Below are 24,285 nucleotides of genomic sequence, written 5' to 3' on the forward strand. Positions count from 1 at the left end.
TAGTTTTCTATCGCCTTTCTTGCTGTCAATTTTTACCACTATTTACACAATTATGCCTAACAACTCTCCCTTTCTTTTTAAAAAATCAAACTTCAGGCCAGGCGTGGTGGCTCACGTTTGTAATCCCAGCATTTTGGGAGGCCAAGGTGGGCGGATCACGAGATCAGGAGATTGAGACTAGGTGATCTGCCCACTTCAGCCTCCCCAAGTGTGGGGATTACAGGCGTGAGCCACGACGCCTGGCCCCGATTTATGTTTTAACAAGTGAAGCTATAAAACAAAGGCTCATATTCTGAATTTTACAGTTTTAAGGCTGGGCGCGGTGGCTCACGCCTGTAATCCCAGCACTTTGGGAGGCCAAGCCAGGCAGATCACTTGAAGTTAGGAGTTTGAGACCAGCCTTGCCAACAGGGCAAAACCCATCTCTACTAAAAGTACAAAAATCAGCTGGGTGCAGTGGCATATACCTGTAATCCCAGCTATTCAGGAGGCTGAGGCAGGAGAATCGCTTGAACTCAGGAGGCAGAGGTTGCGGGGAGCCGAGAACGCGCCACTGCACTCCAGCCCGGGCAACAGAGAGACTCCGTCTCAAAAAAATAAGTTTTTTTTTTTTTTTTTTGAGACAGAGTCTCGCTCTGTTGCCCGGGCTGGAGTGCAGAGGCCGGATCTCAGCTCACTGCAAGCTCTGCCTCCCGGGTTTACGCCATTCTCCTGCCTCAGCCTCCCGAGTAGCTGGGACTACAGGCGCCCACCACCTCGCCCGGCTAGATTTTTGTATTTTTTTTGTAGAGACGGGGTTTCACCGTGTTAGCCAGGATGGTGTCGATCTCCTGACCTTGTGATCCGCCCGTCTCGGCCTCCCAAAGTGCTGGGATTACAGGCTTGAGCCACCGCGCCCGGCCAAAAAAATAAGTAAAGTTTTAATTTTATTTTACTTATATTTTTGAGACAAAGTCTTGCCTTGTCGCTCAGGCTGGAATGCAGTGGTGATCACGGCTCACTGCAGCTTTGACTTCAGGGGCTCAAGTGATCCCTCAACCTCAGCCTGCCAAGTGGGTGGGACTGCAGGCACACCACCACGCCCGGCTAATTTTTTATATTTATTTGCTATGCTGCTTAGACTGCTTTCAAACTCCTGGTCTCAAGCAATCTGCCTGTCTCGGCCTTTCAAAGTGCTGTTATTATAGGAGTGAGCCATGGCGCTTGGTTTTGAAGTTTTTATTATAAAATCTGTATTATTGCAACTTAATTTCCATCATTATCGGGGTAAAATAGTTATAATATTTTATTAAATAATGTCAAATCATATTTTTAGTATTTCGTACATAGCTTTCTTCTACGTACGGCAAATAGAAAACGTTACATTCTTAGACCATATTCTCCGTTGAACTGCTACAATGTAGAAGCAAATAAGAAGAAACTGGAAAAGAATAATCTTGTTAATTTTATAATTTTATAAGGTAGGACCTTAAAATAATCCCAAATTGATAATGAGTTTCCACTTACGGGATAACATATCTAAGTTTCTTTCTTTAGGTCTCTGAGTGAATCCTAAATTGTATGATGAAAAATGTTCCCTTTTTAGTCAGATGTTTGTGCATATACTCTCTATAAAGATGCTCAGAAAAGGACACAGTGAAGAATCTTGCATCCTTTGAAACACCATTACTTCAGGATGGTAAAATAACCACTTACTTCTAGCCCTAAATATGCCTGCCACTGGCTGGGGAGAGAAGATCTCCGGTGGAATAAGTTCTTTTCTTCATCACATTTGTTTTCTCTGAGAAGAGAGTTTAGAGAACAGAATAGCTCATTGTCACTGAAGCCTACCGTGTGTCAGGCGTGTGCTCTGTGCTTTCTGTATGTTATCTAAGAGGTGTTACAAATAAAAAAACAGACTTCCAAGACTATACTGCAGTGAGGCAGTAGATACAGATAGGAATTCAGGACTTAACTTTAGCACTTTTTTTTACTTATATTTACATATATTTATATACATATGCTCCCTATGTATATATGGATTACATGGACATGGCAAAAATTAAACTGTACAAAAGGGTATATAGTGAAAAAGTTAAGTCACTTTCTCCTTTCCCTCAATCCTTTGCCTTAGGTGATAACTGTAACCGGTGTCTTTTATATTTTCCGAAAGATACTCTATCCTTATAGAAGCCAGACTGCTTGCCTGTCTTCCTCCATCCATATATCCATCCCACCCTCGCAAAACAGATATTAGCATACTGTTCTGCACTTTGCTTTTTCACTTGGTATATATTAAAAATACTTCCATATGCCGAGCACGGTGGCTCACGCCTGTAATCCCAGCACTTTGGGAGGGTGAGGCGGGCGAATCACGAAGTCAGGAGATTGAGACCATCCTGGCTAACACGGTGAAATTCCGTCTCTACTAAAAATATAAAAAAAATAAAATTAGCTGGGCATGGTGGTGGGCGCCTGTAGTCCCAGCTACTCGGGAGGCTGAGGCAGGAGAATGGCGTGAACAAGGGAGGCGGAGCTTGCAGTGAGCTGAGATCGCGCCACTGCACTCCAGCCTGGGCGACAGAGGGAGACTCTGTCTCCAAAAAAAAAAAACCAAAATACTTCCATATAGATGATAAGTTATTTTTAACAACTGAATAGTATTCATTACTTAGCCAGTCATCTACAATGGACATATAGGTTATTTCTAGGTTTTAGCTATTACAAATAATGTTGCTATGAATAACCTCTCAAAGAAGCTGTATCAATGCATACTGTCACCAATAATGTAAGAAAGTGCCTGAGCTTCACCTACCCAATTACATTAACAACCTTTTTGATCTTTGATAGGTGAAAAATGGTATTATAGTTATAATTTGCAATTATGTTATTATTGTGAAGGTGAACAGCTTTTCTTGTTTTTAAACGCCATTTGTATTTCCGCTCTCTTTTTGATATGTAGTTCTTTACGTATTAAGAAAGTTCGGTTCTTGTCATATATTGCAAATATTCAAAAATTTTTATCTTTTGATCTTTATGTTATTTTTTCATGTCAAAAATTTAAATTTTTATGAAATCAAACTTAAATCTTTTTTCTCTAGGTTTCTGTGACATGGCATAAAAAATCCTTTTTCATTCTGTTGATTACAAAAAATTTTCTCCATTGTTTTCTTATATAATTTTATGGTTTCATTTATTTTATGTTTAGATTATTGCCCAACCGGGACTTTATTACAGTACAAAGAATGAGGTAGGCCAGGCGCGTTGGCTCACACCTATAATCCCAGCACTTTGGGAGGGAAGCAGGCAGATCACTTGAAGTCAGGAGTTCAAGACCAGCCTGGCCAACATGGGAAAACCCCATCTCTACTAAAAATACAACAACTAGCTGGGTGTGGTGGTGCACACCTGTAATCCCAACTACTGAGGAGGCTGAGGCAGGAGAATCGCTTGAACTCAAGAGGCAGGGGTTGCAGTTAGCCAAGATCATGCCATAGCATCCCAGCCTGGGCCACAGAGCAAGACTCTGTCTCAAAACAAACAAAAACAAACAAACAAAAACACACACACAAAAAAAATAGAACAGAAGCAGTTCCCACTGTTACGAAGTCACTCCAAATTTCTAGAGCTACCCTGACGTACCAGGTCCTTTACTGGGACTAGAGGCGTACAAACTCTAGGAATCCTGTAGCCTTAGCTCAAACCACAGGAACAATTCCTGTGTACTATAAAGCAAACTGTAATGAGAAATTGATAGCTTTCAGAGTATAAAACTGTTCAAATATAGTGAAAGAATAAAATAATTCAGTATCAGATTTTCCTTAGGGGAATTAAAGCAGTTTGAAATAAGGTTATAAATGATCAGTGACATGAACCAAATGAAACTGATAGAGCAAATGGCATATTAAATCAGATGTCCTGGATTTGAAAAGTTATTCATTGCATTCCCTTCCTCCATTCCTTTCGTTTGAAAAGTATCCAACCTGGGCCGGGCGCGGTGGCTCAAGCCTGTAATCCCAGCACTTTGGGAGGCCGAGACAGGCGGATCACAAGGTCAGGAGATCGAGACCATCCTGGCTAACACGGTGAAACCCCGTCTCTACTAAAAAATACAAAAACCTAGCCGGGCGAGGTGGCGGGCGTCTGTAGTCCCAGCTACTCGGGAGGCTGAGGCAGGAGAATGGCGTGAACCCGGGAGGCGGAGCTTGCAGTGAGCTGAGATCCGGCCACTGCACTCCAGTCTGGGCGACAAAGCGAGACTCTGTCTCAACAAAAAAAAAAAAAAAAGAAAAGTATCCAACCTTGAACCAGATTGTTTGTTTGTTTGTTTTGAGACAAACAGTGCTGGGATTACAGGTGTGACCCACCAGCCTGGCCCCTGGAATCGGTTTCTTGACCACAATTTCTTATCCTGGGGATCACCAGGTGGGCCTATGAACCTACTAACATCACATGCTGAGTCTGGGGGGACTGTATTTGTGTGGACATTTCCTCTCATGAACATGTTTCATTTTAAATGTGTCTAAAGGCATCTATGATCTTTAAAAGCAAAGATTTCACTGTTAAGTCAAAACAACTTCTTGAACCATTAGTACTACTGTACCATATATAGACCATTAAATCGGCACTACGATTAAATACATTTAAAATGGCATTACATTCATTTTTAAAAGCTATTTCAGACAATGGCACTGTAAGGCAATGTTATTCCAGTTAAGAATATAACAGTCTGGGCCGGGCGCGGTGGCTCACGCCTGTAATCCCAGTACTTTGGGAAGCCAAGGTGGGCAGACAACGAAGTCGGGAGATTAAGACCATCCTGGCTAACACGGTGAAACTCTGTCTCTACTAAAAATACAAAAATGTTAGCGAGCCCCTGTAGTCCCAGCTACTCAGGAGGCTGAGGCAGGAGAATGGCGGGAACCCGTGAGGCGGAGCTTGCAGTGAGGCAAGATGGTGCCACTGCACTCCAGCCTGGGGGACAGAGGGAGACTCTGTCTCAAAAAAAAAAAAAAAAAAAAAAAGAAGAAAAATATAGCAGGCTGGATGCCATGGCTCACGCCTGTAATCCCAGCACTCTGGGAGGCCAGGATGGGTGGATTACCTGAGGTCAGGAGTTCAAGACTGGCCCAGCCAACACAGTGAAACCCCATCTCTACTAAAAACACAAAAATTAGACGGGTGTGGTGGCAGATGCCTGTAGTCCCAGCTACTTGGGAGGCTGAGGCAGGAGAATCGCTTGAACCAGGGAGGTGAAGGTTGCAGTGAGCCAAGATCGTGCCACTGCACTCCAGTCTGGGTGACAGAGTAAGACTCCGTGTCTCAATAAAAAAAAAAAAGAATGTAACAGAAAAGTTTAGTTTTCTTCTACTAAGGAGAGTCAGAGCTTATATTCTTTGAGTTAGTCTGTGGAACTGTATCTCTTCCTCAGTTATCATCTGTTATGTCTTAAAGTTTATATGTTAAACTGATTTAGGATTTCGTATATGGCTAATCACTCTTATCCAAAGTAAGGTTGGTATTATTAAAAGTTCCAGTTTGTTAGTTGGTTTAAATATCCTCTGACTCTCAACAGCTTTCCATTAAGAAAAAACTACCTTAATGGGGCATTAAGTTAAGGAATAGAAAGTAGAGAATTTAGATGAGGATTTCCAAGGGAAACAAATCATACATAACGTTTATTTGAGACAGTGAAGAGCACACTTATGTTAATTTGAACTTTGCATACCCAGACCTTATCTGTCCATCTCTCCGGTTTACCCAGACTATTTTGAGGACCAAAGCAAAGAAGGGGAGAAGAGAGTGGGCAGGTAAGAGGACAAAGACAAGGCAGCTAAAAGAACACGAGGAGACTGAGAGAGCTATAATGGTTCTCCAACTGGGAATCAGGAATCCTCTGCAGAGTAACAATCTGGAAAAAGTAAAAAGGGATTTTAAGATTCTGGTTGGCCAAGCACTGTGGCTCCCCAGCACTACGGGAGGGTGAGGCGCGAGGATCGCTTTAGCCCAGGAGTTCGAGACCAGTCTGGACAACATGATGAGAACCCGTCTCTACAAAACATAAAAAATTAGCCAAGCATGGTGGCGTGCATCTGTGCAGTGAGCCATGATCTCATCACTGCACGCCAGTCTGGGTGACAGAGTGAGACCCCTTTTCAAAAAAAAAAAAAAAGATTCTGGTTAAAATCAAGAAATCAAAAAAGAGGCAACTAGAAAAGCTAGGGGACAAATGCAACTATCTGGATTTCTGTAATTATAGATATCGGTAATCTATAAAACACATGTTAAAGGCAAAACAATATGATTTCCAGGTATACATTCCCCATTGGGGCACCCTTCCCAAGGCTGCTTTCCCTTCAAGCAGTGGTCTTTACCTTTTGAGGGATCACAGACATATCCACTAAGAAACTGACAAAAGCTAAGGAATCACCTAGAAACGAAATACCTGTGAACACACGTACATAAAATTTAGCAGTTTCAGGAGATTTGCAAATACCTTTCAAGTCTGATCCTGGATCCCAGACACTGTTTTAAAGGCCTCAAGTCCCAAAACGACCCTACCTATTATAACACATCCACTCCCTCCTGGCCATCAAAATTAAGATGATTCCCTCTGTGCCACTGATCTCAAACAGATTATACGAAGAAAGCACTATAGGTAGTCACACGGGTAAATTAGGACAGTGCTGAAATGAGAATCAGAAGGACTGGATTTGAGTCCCAGTTATGTCACTAGCAGATATTGTAACATCAGGTAAGTCACAACAGTGTTAGCTCAGTATTTCCTCAGCCATAAATGAGGGGTTTGGAATAAACTAAGGTGCTGACATTTTAAAAGGAAGCAGCTTTCCTGTGTTTACTGAATATTTACCAGGAATCTAACATGTTTCAGGTCCCACAGGTAGGTGGTGGGAAAACAAAGACGACGACCACCCTCAAGGAGCTACACAGACAAGTAGCTACAAAACAATGCGGTTCACATTCTAATAAAAGAGTATAGTGAACTAGGCCGGGCGCGGTGGCTCAAGCCTGTAATCCCAGCACTTTGGGAGGCCGAGATGGGTGGATCACGAGGTCAGGAGATCGAGACCATCCTGGCTAACATGGTGAAACCCCGTCTCTACTAAGAAATACAAAAAACTAGCCGGGCGAGGTGGCGGCGCCTGTAGTCCCAGCTACTCGGGAGGCTGAGGCGGGAGAATGGCGAACCCGGGAGGCGGAGCTTGCAGTGAGCTGAGATCCGGCCACTGCACTCTAGCCTGGGCTACAGAGCGAGACTCTGTCTCAAAAAAAAAAAAAAAGAATATAGTGAACTAAGAAGCGAGAGAAGGAGAAGTCTTCTCTTGCCCGAGAAGACTAGAGTCTAGTCTTGATGATGTTTCCCAAATAGATACGGTAGGCATGGAGTATATCCAACATATGAAGACTCCAAGGTGTGAGACAGCAGCCAATCTTCAAGGCAATTCAGAGTTTGTGCAACCATGTAAAAGCACTGAGATCAGACAGCAGGCAGGAGAATGTGTAACTAGTAGGCAAGGGAAGTGTTTTAGAATAAGACAGCTTTGGCCGGGCGTGGTGGCTCAAGCTTGTAATCCCAGCACTTTGGGAGGCCGAGGCGGGCAGATCACGAGGTCAGGAGATCGAGACCATCCTGGCTAACATGTTGAAACCCTGTCTCTACTAAAAAAATACAAAAAACTAGCCGGGCGAGGTGGCGGGCGCCTGTAGTCCCAGCTACTCGGGAGGCTGAGGCAGGAGAATGGCGTAAACCCAGGAGGCGGAGCTTGCAGTGAGCTGAGATCTGGCCACTGCACTCCAGCCCGGGTGACAGAGCGAGACTCCGTCTCAAAAAAAAAAAAAAAAAAAGAATAAGACAGCTTTGATTCACCTGCCTAACTGGCTGCCCCACTGTAAGTATGAGAAGAACAGTGTGCACTTGACATCTGACTTCTAAAAATTAGCTGACTCACAAATGGTAAAAACTGTTCTCTAACAATATTTGAACTACAAATTTCTAATGAAGAAAAATGGCGGCCGGGCACGGTGGCTCACGCCTGTAATCCCAGCACTTTGGGAGGCCAAGGCGGGTGGATCACAAGGTCAGGAGATGGAGACCATCCTGGCTAACACAGTGAAACCCCGTCTCGACTAAAAATACAAAAAATTAGCCGGGCGTGGTGGTGGGCACCTGTAGTCCCAGCTACTCGGGAGGTTGAGGCAGGAGAATTGCTTGAACCTGGGAGGCAGAGCTTGCAGTGAGCCGAGATGGCGCCATTGAACTCCAGTCTGGACAACAGAGCAAGACTCTGTCTCAAAAAAAAAAAAAAGGAAAGAAAAAAGAAAAATGGCCAGGCACAGAGGCTCATGCTTGTTATCCTAAGACTTTGGAAGGTTGAGGTGGACAGATTCCTTGAACTCAGGAGCTGAAGACCAGCCTGGTCAAGATGGTTAAATCCTGTCTCTACAAAAAAATACAAAAAAAAATTCTACTCGGGAGGCTGAGGCAGGAGAATGGTGTAAACCCGGGAGGCGGAGCTTGCAGTGAGCTGAGATCCGGCCACTGTACTCCAGCCTGGGAGACAGAGCGAGACTCCGTTTCAAAAAAAAAAAAAAAAAAAAAAAAATTAGCCAGGCCCAGTGATGTGGGGGGGCTGAGGCAGGAGGATGTCTTAAGCCCAAGAGGTTGAGACTGCAGTTAGCTGAGATCATGCCACTGCACTACAGACTGGGTGACAAAGTGAGACCCAGTCTCAAAAAGAAAAGGAAGAAAGAAAAAGAAAAATGTGGCAGGGCATGGTGGCTCACACATGTAATCCCAGCACTTTGGGAGGCCGAGGCGGGTGGCCCACCTGAGGTCAGGAGTTCAAGACCAGCCTGACAAACATGGTGAAACTGCGTCTCTACTAAAAATACAAAAATTAGCCGGGCTTGGTGGCAGGCACCTGTAATCCCAGCTACTTGCGAGGCCGAGGCAGGAGAATTGCTTGAACCCGGGGGGCGGAGGTTGCAGTGAGCCAAGATCGTGCTACTGCACTCCAGCCTGGGTGACAGAGTGAGACTCGGTTGCCAAAAAAAGAAAAATGAAGTCAGTCAGGAGTTCCACTGTTTATAAACCCTGATTAATCAACCAAATTCCAAGAGGCTGAGGTGAGAGGCTCACCTGAGCCCAGGCGTTTGAGGTTGCAGTGAGCTATGATCGCACCACTGCACTGGCACTCCAGACTGGGCAAGAGTGAGAACCCATCTTTAAAAAAGAAAGGAATTTAAAAATAAATAAACTCTCTCTGAGTCATCACTTCTTAGAAACATCCCATAACACAGCTTTTGTGATTCCCCAGTTTTACTCTTTTCCTCAGTAGGCACATAGACTCCATTGCTTCTCTCTGCCTTTCTCAAAGGTCAGCCTGGTGCAGACACCAATCAGCAGTGACGAAAAGAAAAGCCAAAAAGGGATCATGAACATTAATCAAAAAGTCAGAATTAACCTCATACAATGAGACCAAATTAAACTTTTTCAATTGCACCCTTTGTTTTGTTGTTCTTGTTTTAGAGACAGGGTCTCACTCTGTCACCTAGTCTGTAGTGCAGTGGCACAATTACAGCTCCCTGCAGCCCTAACCTCCTGACCCCAAGGGATCCTCCCACCTCAGCCTCCCAAAGCACTGGGATTACAGGGATGAGCCACCGCCTGGCCAGCACTCTTTCACGATCAATTCTTCCACCTGTTGCTCTTGGTCCCACTGACTCTTGCTTTCCAAGATTTCTGGCTCCAACAATCATCCCTTCTATTTCAACCTCCACCTCTCTCTTTAGGTTCATCCCTGCAATCACATAAATATATCAAGTTGCCCTTTCCTTGTAAAAAGTCATTCATTCAGCACATATTTTCAAGTGCTTACTAAGCATCTGGTGCTGTGCAAAGCACTGGCACTGCCTTCACGAAGCTCTGAAGAGGTAGTAAAAAATATAAACTCAGATTAACAGTCTGTTCTGCTCCAACCTAAGAATTCATTTCTAAGAAACCTCCTATTATCAAAGTCATGAAATAAAAGATACTGTTCAACAGGAGCAAAAAGGAATAAGGGACCAGAGTTTCAGACTCAAAATACTAAATTCATTTCTCCTGCAAGAATTTCAGCAAGGTATCAAGTTCCCCTACTACTAAGTCCGGCTTTTAGTTGTATCCAGTTTTTGCTCAAGAGCAAAGCCTTTCTTTTCCCAGCTTCATTAGCATTACCAAAAAAAGCACAACTCTTCAAAAACATCATCAGAAACATCATCCACTGTTGTGCTAAACAAAGCAGAAAGCCACCTTAAACACTTTTTTCCTACTCAAGCTGTGTTACTTTAAAGATACTGGTTTGCTTAATGCAAATTGTGTTCCCGAAATCATTTGCTGCTGTATGACATCCAATTCCCGCTACGAAAGGGGAAGTCTTGGGATGCTACAGAAGTACGCAACCGGGGCTCATACCCAGCACGGGCAGGTCAAGAAGGCCTGCCAAGGAAGTGAGACTTCAGGGATGAGTAGGAGGTAGTTTAAGCAAGAAAGGAAAGAGAAGGGGGGAAAACTGTGCCAAGGCAGAGAGAACGACATTTACAAACGCCCTAAGGGGAGAATGGACACACACACTTCCAAGAATACAGCACAGTGGAAAAGAGGGAGGAAAGCAACGGGGAAATCAAGCGAGATGCAGGCCGTGAGGTCTTGTGAGCTGGAGGAAGGGCTGAATTTACACTGTGAGCAACGGGAAGCTGTTAAAGCGTTTAAGTGAGAAGTCACACCGTTTTGCTTCATTTTAGCTGCCTCTCCCCACTTCTTCAAGTTGGGTTTCTAAAGAGAGCAGTGTGCACTTGGTGGTTTGCATTTCTTCCTACCCTCTCTCCTGAACTCTTCGTATCTGTCTTGTGTAGTCTGCTGACACGACTCCCTTTAAGGTATCTGTTAATCTAGCTGCTTGATGTAATGGCCATCTCAGGCTGGCCCTTACCTGTCAGGCGGCCCTGCTCACCCTCAACTCCCTCCACTGCCTTCCTCCCCACCTCTGCGGCTGTTCCTCGCCAGTCTTTTTTGCAAGCTCCTCTTTCTCTACCCATCCTTTTAAATGTTGTCAAGATTCTGTCCTTGGCCTTTGGTATTTCCAAACGCTCTGTATCTTCCCTGGATGATCTCATCAATGTCTTAAGACCTCAAATGTCACCCATGTGTTCATGATTTCCAAAACCACATTTACTCAGACCTCTCTCCCGAACTCCAAATTTATACATTCAACTAGCTTAATTTCAGTGTCTCGCAGGTACCTCAAATTGAATTAAACAGTTTCAAAACGAAACTTGCACATAACATATACCCCTTTACCATTTCATTTCAAATTTCTTATCTCCCCTCCATCCCTCCTGCCACTGCCTAAGTGCAGGAGCTCATCATTTCTGTTCAGGTTTACTCCAACCGACTACTGCCTATGCCGCGTGCCTACACTTTCCCCATCCAGCCTGCTAGCAGTCAGAACGATTTTGCTAACAAGTAAATACGATCAGCCGGGAGCGGTGGCTCACACCTGTAATCCCAGCACTTTGAGAGGTCGAGGCAGTGGGATCACCTGAGGTCAGGAGTTCGAGACCAGCCTGGCCAACATGGCGAAACCCTGTCTCTACTAAAAGTACAAAAAAATCAGCCGGGCATGGTGGTGTGTGCCTGTAATCTCAACTATGCAGGAGGCTGAGGCAAGTGAATCACTTGAACCCGAGAAGCAGAGGTTGCAGTGAGCTGACATCGCACCAGCCTGGGCGACAGAGCGGGACTCTGTCAAAAAAAAAAAAAAAAAGCCGTTAATATGATCATGGTATTTCCAGGCTTACGATTCCACAGTCAGTTCCCATTAACCAGCTCAAATTCCTTAGTCTGATCTACAAGGGCCTTCTAGGCTCTGCCTTATTCTCCAGCATCTCAACTTCACACCAGTTTCCAAGCTAAACTGTGGGTGATTCTCTCAGCATTCCTTCAGTGCCTTTGTGCACTCCCTCCTTGCTGGAACACTAATTCCCTTTACCTCCCTTGTCCTCTTTCCCTGGCCAATGTCTTTCAAGACTTAGGTGAAATCCTCCCGCCCCCCAGAGGCTTCCCCAGAATTCCCATGTGCACCCCTTTTTCGGAAACACAGGACTCCCAGGTACACAACTCCACAACACCCTGTGCTTCAGGCTAGCTTTACATGTATCACTTGAACGTTTTCATCTGCTCACCTATTTACAGGGCTGCATCCTGAAAAACTGGGACTCTTGTCTTTTAACTAGAATTCTCTGTGTCTAACACTAGCACGTAACAAGCATGTTAGGAACTAATGAACGAAAATATGGAACTACGATGAGGCCCCAAAAGAATAAGCCCTAGAGTGTGAGCACCTCGAGGGCAGGAACCTTGTCAGGAGCATTCTCTGCTGAATCCCCATGGCCAGGAGCAAAAGCTGCAACTCCACTGGGGGTCCGGGCATATTTGTGGAATGGCTGAATGGATGTTCTAACTCTAAGGCCACAGGAAAACACACAGTCCAAACTTCCTGACTTGCTTTCCATTACTAACTTTCTTGATTTGTGACCTACTTTTACTGTAACACCAGTATGCATGGTCATGGTTTCATGACCAAACGAATGGTCTTGTTTTCCACTAGGAAAAAATAATAATATGAGTATTGACCAACCAATTAAACTACAGGATTCCTCAGTAAGAATCTATAGAAGGATTTCCTGATCTCTTTGAAAATGGATGTGAAATACTCCAGTGGATGCGAGTAAGTTTATTTTTCTGGAAAGAGGAATCACAATTCTTATTGAATTTTCAAGGATATTAATGATACTAAAGAAGATCAAATTTCTTAAACCAAAATGTTAAGCTGAATTAAGTTACATTCACTTTTCTCTTTTCAAATCTATTTCGATATATATAACCTAAGCCTTAGATACAGCAGCTTCTGCTAAAACAAATGTAACTGGAGAGGATGCAGCTGGCAGGCTCTCTTTCACATTAAGATTCCTACTAGAATTAGCGTTTCAGATTGTCTATAATTGGAAGAGTCCTTAACAGCATTTCTTTAAAACTTGGAGCCCTATTCTAACAAACTCTGTATCATGGGAATCAGGATATTTATACTTCCCACTAATGTGTTCAAGAACAAAACGTTACTTTCTGAACACATTTTTCACTGTCATCTAATTAAATGGAAAGGGGAAAAACCCAGGATCATCCACATTTACAGGAAAGCCCGTCTTTTCTTTTACTTTACACACAGAGAAGCAAACATCAGAAGCAGCATTAACTTAACCGTCACCGAATTCAATCTGGGGAATTAAACGGCGAGGATTAAACGAAGGAGAAAGCAATTAAATCATTTTAAAAGAAAGTTTTGTTTGAATTAAAAGGTAGTCTAGTTGACATAAAAAAGCGAATCACAGGTGTTTATACTACATATTGCATCTATGTGAGCTGAACAGGCACGATTTCGGCGACAGGCGTCGGAACAGGGTGCCCCTGGGAAGGGGACAGGGCACTATCTCAGGGCAAGAAAAGGTTGTTTTGATTTGAGGGGGCTTGCAAGGGGGGATTCATTTGTGACACTCGTTTGGGAGCACACATGAGATCTTCGTTTCACTGCAGGGAAAGCATACCTCAGTAAGGAAAACTATAAAGAGAAGGACACGCTATCACTGGACGAACTCAAGCAGAGCCTCTCTCGTTCCGGGAAGATTCTGCGGGGGAAGACCCCACGCGGGGCGCCCCTGGGCTACGGGGGAATGTGAAGACGGAGGGTGCCGGGAGCGCCGCCCTCGCCCGAGGCCACGAGCCACCCCCAACCACCGCGGCTCCGCCAGGAGAGCGGGCTTCGCCTCGCGGAGGGCTGCGGCGGCCGGCCCGGCGCCCACGGCTGCCTGCTCCGACAGGTCCTGCGCGAGCGCCAGCTGGACCCGGACGCCGCGGCCCCGCTCGCCCGCCCCCGCCTTCGCCGCTCCCGGGGACGCCGGCTGCCTGCCCGGCCACAAAACACCCGGCCAGAGAAAAACCACGAGCTGTCCGCGAGCAGGAACCACGCACAGCGGCGTGGGAGCGACGGCGAGGCTGCGGGGTCCGGCGCCCCCCCAGAGTCACCAAGGACCCCGACCCCGGCCCGCTCCACGCCGGTGGCGTATCCACGCGCTCCCCGAGAAGGCGCTTTGGCGCCGCCCTCCAGAACTAACTGCGCTTGCGCTAACCAAGAGGCTGCTCAACCCAAGCATGCCTTTTTTTTTTGCCCCAAAAGGAGCAAGAGAGCGGTCAGCGCAGGCGCGCCCCTGACGCGGCCCGCGCCGCCACTTCCGCCCCGAGCGAGAGGCGAGAGGCGGGGGAGGCGGCAGGGAGCCTGCGGGCAAGGCACGAGCCCGGGTCTCGGAGGAGGTCGGCGACCGCCGCGCGGGTCCGCGACTCACCAAGTACAGAGACTGCCAGCGACGCTGAGTATCCAACTCCTCGAACTCCCGCTCGATGGTGGTGGGCATGGCGGCGGGAGCGGGCTGGCGCGAGCAAAGCCTGCGCCGGCGGAGAGGCTCAGGCCCCGCACGATCCGGGGAGAGCGCTGGCGCTGCGGCGCATGCGCGCTTCGCGCCGCGCCCCGCCCCCACGCCAAGCCCGGCCGGGCGCGGGGAAAGTACCTGGAGCGTCGGACGTCAGCGCGCAGACTCGGCGCCCGAGCGCCGTGCGGAGTCGGCGGCGGGGCGGGGCGGGGCGCTCGGGGGGCGGGGCTCGGGGCGCCCAGGTGGGAGGGGGCGGGGCCAGGGGACCACCCGGCGGCCGTGGTCGCGGCGCGCAGCACGAGGTGGCAGCCTCTTGGGCTGGCCTCTTCCGACACGAGGGAGGCGGTGGTGTGGGTAGCGGGGTTACTGGAACAGGACCCCCTGAGGAAGTCCCCAGAGAAGTCGCCGGCACGCTCCGCCTTCTTGCTTTCCCATTTCTCGTTTTCTTCTCAGCCTTCGTATTTTTTTAAAGTGCGGTATTTGAATTTCATTTTAAACATCTTTAGGTCAGTTTAGCGGCCTGTGACCAACTTGGGAACAGATTCCTCATTCTTTTCTGCCCTGGTGTCAGCTCCTGTAAGCCTGCAGATTTTATGCCAAATAAACCGCTGGAGCAAAAGGAAAGGCAGCCTGTCCCGAAATCTGGGAGAATACACGTTGTTAAGAAAACGTTCTACAACTTACGAATTAGAGTGAACTGTAAAAAAGAGCACGTCCTCTTTTACCAAACAAACGTACTAGTTAGGGAAGTCATCTTGCTCCAGATTTAAGATAGTTCTTTTTTAGTGCTTGTAATATCCTACTATATAATCTTCATAAGAAACGTGAAGGGTTAGAAAAGGTTTAGCCGTGCTATCCAGTATTGGGATTTAAATTTTAAATATTAATTCAGTTCCTCAGTGGCACCAGCCACATTTCAGGTGTGGTATAACCATGTATGGCTAGTGGCTGCTACGTGACAAAGTACGTATGTAGAACGTTTCTATCATCAAAGACAGTTCTTTTGGACAGAGCCGGCTAAGAGGACTAAAATACTTGGGGGCAGAAAAATGTCCTTAATCACATAAAAGAATGAAAACCCTAGCCAGAAGGTAAAAAAAGAAAGTTGGCTACGGAACTAGAAGAAATCGTAGTAACAAAACATTAAGCAGTCAGCAAGCTTTCTACTTACATAGTTGGTTTAGGGATACAGGAAAGCTTCTCCCGAAAGACCCCACAAAGTCTAATGGGCCTTGGTTTTGAAATTCTGTCGTTGAATCTGATTGTTTTGATTAAAGGCGTGGTATCTCACAGAATATCCTGTAACCGTTCGCATTAGTCTGCTCATCAGATTGCTTTCCAACCGAAGAATACTGTGTTCTACCAAGGGAGAGCAAGTCTCCCACCTAAAATCACGGTTGGCAATGGTGGGGGTGTTTCCCTGAAAGGAAGGGCATCTTTGTCTCAAAGCAGCAGTTCGTATCTCCAAGTATTCAGCATCTCTTTGGAACTCACTTGTCAGCCTCTCTGGTTGGGGAGCTGTATTTGCCTATTTAGTTTGCTGAGTGCAGCAAAGAATCCAGAGCAGCGGTTCTCGCACCACCATCATTTGCATCTGCTGTGAGCTTCTTTGAAATGCAGATTTGAAGGCCTCACCCCAACCTACTGAGTCAGAATCTCTGGGGTTGGGGCCCGGGAGACTTGTTAAACAAGCTCTCCTGGGGATGCCTATCTCCCCGAAGTTTGAGAACGATTGCTCCAGAAGAATACCTATACAGGGCTGCATTGAAGCCCGGGGATAAAAAGAAAACAACAGAGGCCGGGCGCGGTGGCTCACGCCTGTAATCCCAGCGCTTTGGGAGGCCGAGGCGGGCGGATCACAAGGTCAGGAGATCGAGACCACGGTGAAACCCCGTCTCTACTAAAAATACAAAAAATTAGCCGGGCGCGGTTGTGGGCGCCTGTAGTCCCAGCTACTCGGGAGGCTGAGGCAGGAGAATGGCGTGAACCCGGGAGGCAGAGCTTGCAGTGAGCCGAGATCGCGCCACTGCACTCCAGCCTGGGCGACAGAGCGAGACTCCGTCTCAAAAAAAAAAAAAAAAAAAAAAACAGAGATTAACTTGCTTTGAGATATCCTGCTGACAAGATATGACTTGGTCTCTCTGACATATGTGACCCCAGTCCAACGAGTTCCTAGCTTGCTGTTTCTGAAGGACCCCAAACCTAGACTTTTGCCCCCTTTGAAGTCAAGATCAGAGGTTCTCAGGATTTTAAAATGTCGAGCGTCCCTAGTGCCCCCAAATTGTTCAGATTCCTTTGATAGTAGGCATACTTTTATGTGCATACTCTTTATATGTTTGAGGAAATACATAATGAACAAAGTGTGTTAATTTAAAAAATTACAAATTCATTTAAAAGAATTATGAAATTGGCCGGGCGCGGTGGCTCAAGCCTGTAATCCCAGCACTTTGGGAGGCCGAGATGGGCGGATCACGATGTCAGGAGATCGAGACCATCCTGGATAATCCGGTGAAACCCCGTCTCTACTAAAAAATACCAAAAAAAAAAAAAAAAAATTATGAAATTAAGTAGTCGTGTATTTTTAAATAATAGTACATATATGTATGAGATACTCATTTTACAGATAATGCTTGGTGGATTATATATTTGGATTCATAGCAATGTCTTCAACTCACTCGTTGGCCCCTTCAATCCCTGTTTGGGAACCAGTGCTCTAGCCCAGAGGAAATGAAGCATAGCAAGAGTTTGGAGTCCCTTCCTTCACTGGAACAAGGCCTGCCTTCTGCACTTTAGTATCCTGTTAAAGAGGCTCTCTCCCCTTGATGTATAATGTATACCCTTTCAGAGAAAACTCTACTTACTACCCACAGCCCCTCCTGTGGTTTGAATAATGGTGTCCCCTCCAAAATTCATGTTGAGACTTAATCCTCATGGTGGCAATAGTAAGAGGTGGGCATTTTGGGAAGAGATTAAGTTATGAGGGATCTGCTCTCATGAATTTGATTAGTGCCTCATAAAAGGACTGGAAGGAATTAGCTTAGGCCCTTTTTGCCCTTCTGTCCCACCGTGTGAAGACCCCTGGGTGGCACCATGAGGAATGGGCCTTCAGCAGACATCAAACCTGCTGGTGCCTTGACCTTGGATTTCCCAGCCTCCAGAACTGTGAGAAATAAATTTCTGTTGTTTGTAAATTACACAGTTGCAGAGATTTCATTACAGCAGCACAAACAGACTAAAACGGCCCTTACAGCTAGAACTTCAGAGGGACAAACATATCAAAATACAGCCCAAAAGCCTAGTGTCTACAAGAGCTGTACATTTATAGAGGTGGGCAGACATTTGTTATACAAATTCAGATTGTACAGATTGCAGTGAGAATGAACTTAGGTATATATAGTTTTTAATAAACTTTGAATTGAAATATACACAGAAATGCACACAAATCACAAGTGTATAGCTCAGCTATGTTTGCAGAGTGAACATAACTATCCATCAATACTCAGGCCAAGAATAGGAAATTTATCTTGTCCTCCAGAAAGCCCCTGAAGCACCATCCTAAATCCTCCCCTCCCCCTTGAGTAACCAGCCCCATGCCCTCTAACACTGTAGATTAGTTTTGCCTTTTTTGAACTTTGTTTAATTATATAATATGTGCTTTTTAATGTCTGACTGCTTTTGCTCAACAAATTAGTGAGAGTCATCCATGTTGTAGGAATAGTTTGTTCATTCTTGCTGCTAAATAGCATATGATTGTTTGAGTCTACTATCATTTATTTGTTCTGAATTTGGTTGTTTCCAGTTTGGCGTTATTAAGAGAACCATTAAGGATATGTTTGTACTTGTCTTTTGGTAGACATATACTCATTTCTTGTGGGCATATATCTAGGAGTGGGATTGCTGGATTGCAGTGTATCTGTATGTTCAACATACACTGCTGAACAGTTTTCTGAGTGATTGCATCCCCTCTTGAGCTTGGACACAGGACAAGGATGGCCACTATCATCACTTCTGTTCTACACTGTATAGTCATAGCAACAAGTGAAGAAAATTAAGAAGTGGTATAATGATTGGAAAGGATGAAGCAAAGTTGATGTTATAGCCAATATATTGTACACATAGAAAATCCAAAGTAATCTACAGGTAAACTATTAGATTAGTAAGTGAATGTAGGCTAGGTGCAGTGGCTCACACCTGTAATCCTAGCACTTTGGTAAGTCAAAGTGGGAGGATCACTTGAGGCCAGTAGTTGGAAACCAGCCTGGGTAACACAGTGAGACTCCATCTCTAAAAATAAAAAAATAAAAAAATTAGAAAAAAAATTGAATTTAGCAATGTCTTTCAATACAAAGTCAATATAAGAAAAAGCAGTTGTATTTTATTTATTTATTTATTTATTTATTTATTTATTTATTTATTTATTTTGAGACGGACTCTTGCTCTGTCTCCCAGGCTGGGGTGCAGTGGAGCGATCTTGGCGCCACCACGCCCAGCTAATTTTTTATGGTTTTAGTAGAGACGGAGATTCACCGTGTTAGCCAGGATGGTCTTGATCTCCTGACCTTGTGATCCACCCGCCTCGGCCTCCCGAAGTGCTTGGATTACAGGTGTGAGCCACCGCGTCCGGCAGAAAAAGCAGTTGTATTTCTACATAGCAGCAGCAACTAGAAAATTTTTAAACATTGGAATATAAACTATTCAGAAAAATTCTTAACAAAAGATTAGCTAAACCTCTAGTCTGAAAACCACAACATATCACTCAGAGGAATGAAAGAAGAGCTAAATAAATGGAAGGATATACGATGTAATATATTGGAAACTTTAGTATTGTAAAGTTGCCAATACTTCTCAAAGTAATGTATGACTTCAGTGCAATCTCAATCAAAATCTCACCATATTTTTGTAGTGGAAATTGACAAACTGATGCTACCATTTACAAATAAAAATGCAAGGGGCCAAAAGTAGCCAAAATAATCTTAAGGAAGAAGAAAATGGAAGTTTTACCTCACCAGATAATAAGGTTTACTCTAAAGCTACAATAATTAAAACAGCGTGTTCTTAGTGTGAAGATAGACAAATAGAAGAATGGAACAGAACAGAGTCTAAAAATGAACTCAAGGGCCAGAAGTAGCCAAGAAGAACAGATCTGGAAGACATTATCCCTCCAGATATCAAGATCTCTTTTAAAGGTATGTGGTATTGATGCCACGAAAGGCAAGCTGACCAGTGGAACTAAACAAAGTCCAGAAACAGGTTCGTACATATTGCCATCTGGTGTGTCTTTGTGCCTGTGTATTTCACAAAGGCTAAAGTAATGTCTTTAATAAATGGTGCAGCATCCAAAAGAACATAACTATATGTTTCCATTTTATATGAAGTTCAAAAATAGACAACAGAATAGTGTTACCTGGGGGATGCCTCTGGTAGGGTGGGGGTGTTGCCTGGGAAGGAGCATGAGAGAATCTTCAGGGGTCCTGGAAATATTCCATATCTTGATTTGGTTGGTGGTACACTGTTGTATATACTATACACATATTTGTATGTGTGTGTATAAAATGTCATTGAGCTCCACATTTAAGATATTTTGGACTTTATTATATGTATACTAACCTTAATAAAACTAAAAAAATCCTCACTCAAGCTAAGAGTGAAAAATTTTTTAATTTAAATGAAAATAAATGGTGCTATTTCATTTAGAAATGGAAACCAGGCACATTATCTTACACAGTATTTCAAAAACTACCATCACCTAGTGAATATAGCAAAAGACTGTATATGGCTTCAAAGCCACACAGTGCACCTAGATTCTCTAAAATTGCCAGCAATTACAAGGTGATAGATACGAGCCACATGGGATTAAGATGGGGATTCACTCATTCCATATTTTGGAGCCACAAAGTTGTATCTGCTGCCTAGGTTTGGACCAAATGCAATTAATGTATCTAACAAAAAATCCTAATATTTATTCAGCTTCATCCATGGTTTTAGTAAAAGACCAAATAAATTACTGTTAAAAAAAAAAAATTTTTTTTCGGGTCTGGTCGTGGTGGCTCACGCCTGTAATCCCAGCACTTTGGGAGGCCGAGGCGGGCGGATCACGAGGTCAGGAGATCGAGACCATCCTGGCGAACACGGTGAAACCCCGTCTCTACTGAAAATACAAAAAAAAATTAGCCAGCTAATGTGGCGGCGCCTGTGGTCCCAGCTTCTGGGGAGGCTGAGGCAGGAGAACGGCGGGAACCCGGGGGGCGGAGCTTGCAGTGAGCCGAGATCGCGCCACTCACTCCAGCCTGGGCCACAGAGCGAGACTCCGTCTCAAAAAAAAAAGAATAAATAGCCGGGTGTGGTGGGTCATGCCCGTGATCTCAGCTACCCGGGAGGCTGAGGCAGGAGAATTGCTTGAACCCGGGAGGCGGAGGCTGCGGTGAACCCAGATGGCGCCGTTGCGCTCCAGCCTGGGTGACGGAGGGAGACTGTCTCCAGACAAAAACCTTCCAACAAGAACTGCCCCACCCCGCCGCACGGATGTGTGGTGGACCTTCCGATGAACTCTCACGGTACTTAACTAGTCAGTCATCAGTGTATTGACATTAAGCCCAAGGCTTCCTTTTTCACCCTCTCTCCTAGGCTGGATCTGGGCCCTTTAGATAGTTTTCCTTTGCCAGCGGACACGTGTTAGGCTTTGTCTGCCGGGGAGTGGAGAGACGCTGAAGGAGAACGGGCCTCCCGGGAAGCGCACAGGGGAACATGCTGGGCTGACTCCAGTGACCAGCGGCGTCCCCCAGCACGTCTGTGGCAGAGAACCAGCCGTCAGACATCTCCCCTACACCCAGAGGCAATAGAGTAGATTGAATGGGGGCCTCCCAAAAATGTGTCTGCTTGGAACCCGTGAAAGTGACCTTCTATGAAAAAAGGGTATTTGCAGATTGAGCTACAGATCCTAAGATCAGATCATCCTGGATGATCAGGGTGAGCCCTAAATCCAATGACAACTGTCCTTCTAGGAGAAGGGCAGGGAGAGATTCGAGACAGGAAAGGGCCATATGAAGATGGAGGCAGAAGTTAGTCACTCAGCCACGGGGAACACCTGGAGCACCCAGCAGCTGGAAGAGGCAATGAAGGCTCGTCCCTGAACCCTTCCGAGGGAGCAGAGCCCTGCAGACACCTTGGTTTTGGACTTCTGGCCTCTAGAACTGACTGAGGATAAATGGTGTTTTAATCCACCAAGTCCATGGTCATTTGCTATGGCAGCCAGCTGTACAAGGTTTCCAGCTAGTTCCACAAATGCATCCCCACAGGGAGGGTCTCCATGCAGTGGGCTAGAGGCATGCCTTCTCTAAGGAGGTCTAGGGCTCCTTAGAGCTTCATCCCTTAGCTTCTCAATGAAAAAAAATCCTTCGGCTTCTCAGTGAAAAAACTTTTGAACTGAAGTACCTTAAAATTAAGGATTTCTGTTCAGCAAATGACAGCATTAAGAGAAAGGGTGAACTGCGGAGTAGAAGTTTTGCAATGAATACATCCCAAAAAGACTCAGACCCAAAACAAAGAATGCCTACAAGTCAGTATGAGAAAGATAGCTTAATAGGAAAATGGGCAAGATATTTTTGAGTAGGCATTTTGTGAAGAGGATATCTAAATGGCTAGTAAGCACGTGAACCTTACCCTCATTAGTCACTAGAGAATATGCCAGTTACACCTATAATAAGATATTACCTCACCCCACCAGAGTGGCCGAAACGGGGAGTAGCTATGGGTCTTACACCTGCAGGGTGAATGAATGTTGACTGGGGGAGCGAGGAGTGTAACTGGGCCCTTTGAGATTTCAGCACCCTGCATTTTTCGTGGCTGAAACCATGAACATTCTGATCAGGCCCTTGCCTACTTGCACATGTTAACTGCCTGCTTTCTGCCAATATCTCTTGGTCCCTCAATATAATGATAAACTGCTGATGTGCTGTTTCTTCGTCAAGAGGAGGAGATAATTTCAAGGTCACAAAACATTTTTGCAGAGGGAATAGATGCCATTAAGGATGTCACAACCGGCTGCTGACGTCTAGAAGCACCAGTGTCTCAGTGTTTGGCCCCAGCTGTTCATGGGGTACACAGGTCTGAGTTTGGGGTTCTACAGTAGAAGTACAATCCTAGCAAATCAAGCCACACTAAACCATTCCAGAGGACAAAGGGTGGCATAAAAATCTGTTGGAAGGGAAGTTACCAGAGAGTGACAGATATACACTTTACCACATTGTTAAGATAAATATCACAATTTTGCCTTGATTAGTCTTGGAAGGAAGAATAAATAATGGATAAAGGAAGATGAAAACTAGGTGACTCTGATCAGGATTCTAAAAATGATTCATGTGTGTTTTGTTGTTGTTGTTTTAGAGCAAGGATCTCACTCTGTCTCCCAGGCTGGGGTAGAGTGGTGCGATCATAGCTTACTGCAGACTCCAACTCTTGGGTTCAAGAAAGCCTCCCGTCTCAGCCTCCAGAACTGGGACTACAGGCATGCATCACGCCCGGCTAATTTTTAAATTTCTTTTGTAGAGACGGGGTCTCACTATGTTGCCCAGGCCAGTCTCAAACTCCTGGCTTCAAGTGATCCTCCTGCCTTGGCCTCCCAAAGCATTGGGATTACAGGTACGTGCCACCATGCCAGACCCTAAAATGATTAGTTCTTGAGTACTTTGTTAGAACCATATTCCTTTGTATGTGTTAGATGATTCTCAAGTCTCCTTAGTTATTGAAATCTAGGGCTTTTTATTTATTTTGATAATTTTGAGTCTGCATCCGTCACTGTCCCAGAGGATGTACAGTTGTGAAACAGTTGGCACACTAAAAAAGGTAATTAGAGAGTTTAAGGACAGAACGATTCACGGAGTTGTGAACAAGATTAGAATAAATCAGTAAAGCAGGACAAAACACTCAGGGTTAGCAACTGTGCAGAAATTCTACCAATCCATGGGTCTGAAGGTGCAAGGGACAGGGGCAGTTACCAAAACCCAGAGAGAGGGCAGGAGAGGGCTGCCAGATGGGCACTGTGGCTTTCTTTGGAGGAGCACAGCCAGGCCCATGACTTCGGCAGGAACACACACTGTATTCCTTTCCTACTGCTGCTGTGACAAACGGCCACAAGGAGTCCAGGGGCCCTGGCTCATATTCAACTAGTATGAGGGCTCATAGAAGTGAAACAGTGTTGAAGCAATGAAAGCTTCTCCAGCTCAGCTTATCACATCTGAATTCAAGACCTTGTCTACAGGCCAGGCGCAGTGGCTCACGCCTGTAATCCCAACACTTTGGGTGGCCGAGGTGAGTGGATAACCTGAGGTCAGGAGTTTGAGACCAGCCTGGCCAACATGGTGAAACCCCATCCTACTAAAAATACAAAAATTAGCTGGGCTTGGTGACGCGCCCCTGTAATTCCAGCTACCCGGGAGGTTGAGGCAGGAGAATCGCATGAACCCGGGAGACGGAGGTCGCAGTGAGCCGAGATCATGCCACTGTACTCCAGCCTGGGCAACAAGAGCAAAACTCCATCTCAAAAAAAAAAAAGACCTTTGTATAAAACTGTCTTCTTTCCCTGTTTTCCCTCTCACAGCTAATGGCATCACTTATTCAACCAAGCTACAAACCTGGAAGTCATCTTCAACATCTCTCTATCCTTTATCTTCTGTATCTAATGGGTCGCTGGTTCTATTGCGTCTTGCCTCCTAAATCTCTCAAATCAATGCTCTGCTCTCTGTCTCCCCCTGCTGCTGCCTTAATAAA

General features: G+C 45.4%; 1 protein-coding gene and 1 long non-coding RNA gene across 30 annotated transcripts in view; both read right to left on the reverse strand.

Annotated features, from left to right (window-relative positions):
- The window catches only part of PTPN2 (protein tyrosine phosphatase non-receptor type 2), a 155,048-nt gene that overhangs the window by 85,189 nt on the left and 45,574 nt on the right, over nt 1-24,285 (reverse strand). For 15 of the 29 annotated variants that reach the window (XR_012427360.1, XM_074022980.1, XM_074022976.1 and 12 more), the window contains exon 1: nt 14,437-14,628. The exons of 12 other annotated variants lie outside the window; for them this stretch is intronic. Coding sequence is in view for 6 of the 17 variants with exons in the window: in XM_074022965.1 (XP_073879066.1) it covers nt 14,437-14,505 (69 nt within the window). In the remaining 11 variants the exon portion in view is untranslated. Of the gene's footprint in view, nt 1-13,641; nt 14,190-14,436; nt 14,629-24,285 lie in introns of those variants that run through there. 2 more of the 29 variants (XM_074022975.1, XM_045377761.2) reach the window with 1 other exon arrangement.
- On the reverse strand, nt 2,997-6,151 carry LOC135968170 (uncharacterized). The gene is made up of 2 exons (XR_010582720.2): nt 4,281-6,151; nt 2,997-3,962 (listed from the first exon to the last, which is right to left on the reverse strand). It is a non-coding gene; the product is annotated as an uncharacterized lncRNA (long non-coding RNA).

This window comes from Macaca fascicularis, chromosome 18 (genome assembly GCF_037993035.2).
Source record: "Macaca fascicularis isolate 582-1 chromosome 18, T2T-MFA8v1.1".
NCBI classification, from domain to species: Eukaryota; Metazoa; Chordata; class Mammalia; order Primates; family Cercopithecidae; genus Macaca; species Macaca fascicularis.